This window comes from Eurypyga helias, unplaced genomic scaffold (assembly GCF_000690775.1).
Source record: "Eurypyga helias isolate BGI_N326 unplaced genomic scaffold, ASM69077v1 scaffold27087, whole genome shotgun sequence".
Taxonomy (NCBI): Eukaryota; Metazoa; Chordata; class Aves; order Eurypygiformes; family Eurypygidae; genus Eurypyga; species Eurypyga helias.
Window position 1 is genome coordinate 2,393 of NW_010261483.1, and position 998 is coordinate 3,390.

The 998-nt window shown below is 59.9% G+C and overlaps 1 protein-coding gene across 1 annotated transcript in view; it reads right to left on the minus strand.

Annotated features, from left to right (window-relative positions):
• Window positions 1-341: 341 nt before the first annotated feature.
• The window catches only part of AQP8 (aquaporin 8), a gene marked incomplete at both ends in the record, with an annotated part of 5,444 nt that continues 4,787 nt past the window's right edge, over window positions 342-998 (minus strand). Inside the window, 1 exon segment of the mRNA XM_010155396.1 lies at window positions 342-478. Coding sequence (XP_010153698.1) covers window positions 342-478 — 137 coding nt within the window.

The following is a 998-nucleotide window of genomic DNA, read 5'->3' on the forward strand; positions in this document are numbered from 1 at the left end:
GAGAGAGAAACTCAGGATTTGTGTTTTTCCCACTGTGAATGTGCAACAGAAACCCAGCGAGAGCGACAGCCGGGACTCGCCCCACAAGGGACATGGATGGAGCAGGCAAACGTGTGGATTTGGAGACAGGCTGGATCTTTGCTGTCGCTCTGTTCTCGTGGGGAAGAGAAGGGAAAGGAGTCTCCAACCCTTGGATATCTCCCCAGAAAGGCGGCTGCTTCCAGCCTTGACCCGGGGAAGCAGCCCGGGCAGTGCGCAGGCAGAGCCCCTGAGGAGGTGGCGGGGTGGGAAAGCGGGGTCAGCCCGCACAGCTCCGCTCTCCTTCCCGCTGCGGGCATCACCTACCTCACTAGGCCGCCGACAAGGAGGGCAGCGATCATGGGCCCTACCCAGTAGACCCAGTGGTAGTCCCAGTAGTTTGCTACCACAGCCGGCCCAAAGGCTCTGGCTGGATTCATGCAGGCTCCGGACACGCCACCTCTGGAATCATGGAAGAAACCGACTGCATCAGGACACGACACCAGCACCCATTCCCCTCGCTGCCAGGGACACCCCGGCCCCAACAGCCCGTGGCGGGGACTCACCCACGGGTACCCGCAGGCTACCAGGGAAAACCGGGCACGCGGGGTGGGAGTGCGAGGGCCGAGTCTATTTTGGGGTTACTGGGAGCCGGGTTTTTAAACAGGGCAAGCTCCGCGCCACGTGTAGGAAGGGGAGTGGGTCAGGAGGGACAACAGGGTTTAGAGATTAAAGAAAACTCCAACAGATAAATATTTGCACAGGAGCTTTGTGCAGGGTTTAAATCAAAGCTCTGGATCCCGCTAGAGGGGGCACTGCCTTAACTAAACAACCCATTAGCATTCATAATTGCGTGCCCTCGTTAGGTGATGGCAGTGGCACAAGACCCAGGCTGCTTGCCCGAACCGCCCGCGCCGGGGCCGAGCTTGGCAGCGTTTCCAGCAGCGTTTCCAGCAGCCACGAGGACACACGGCGAGGAG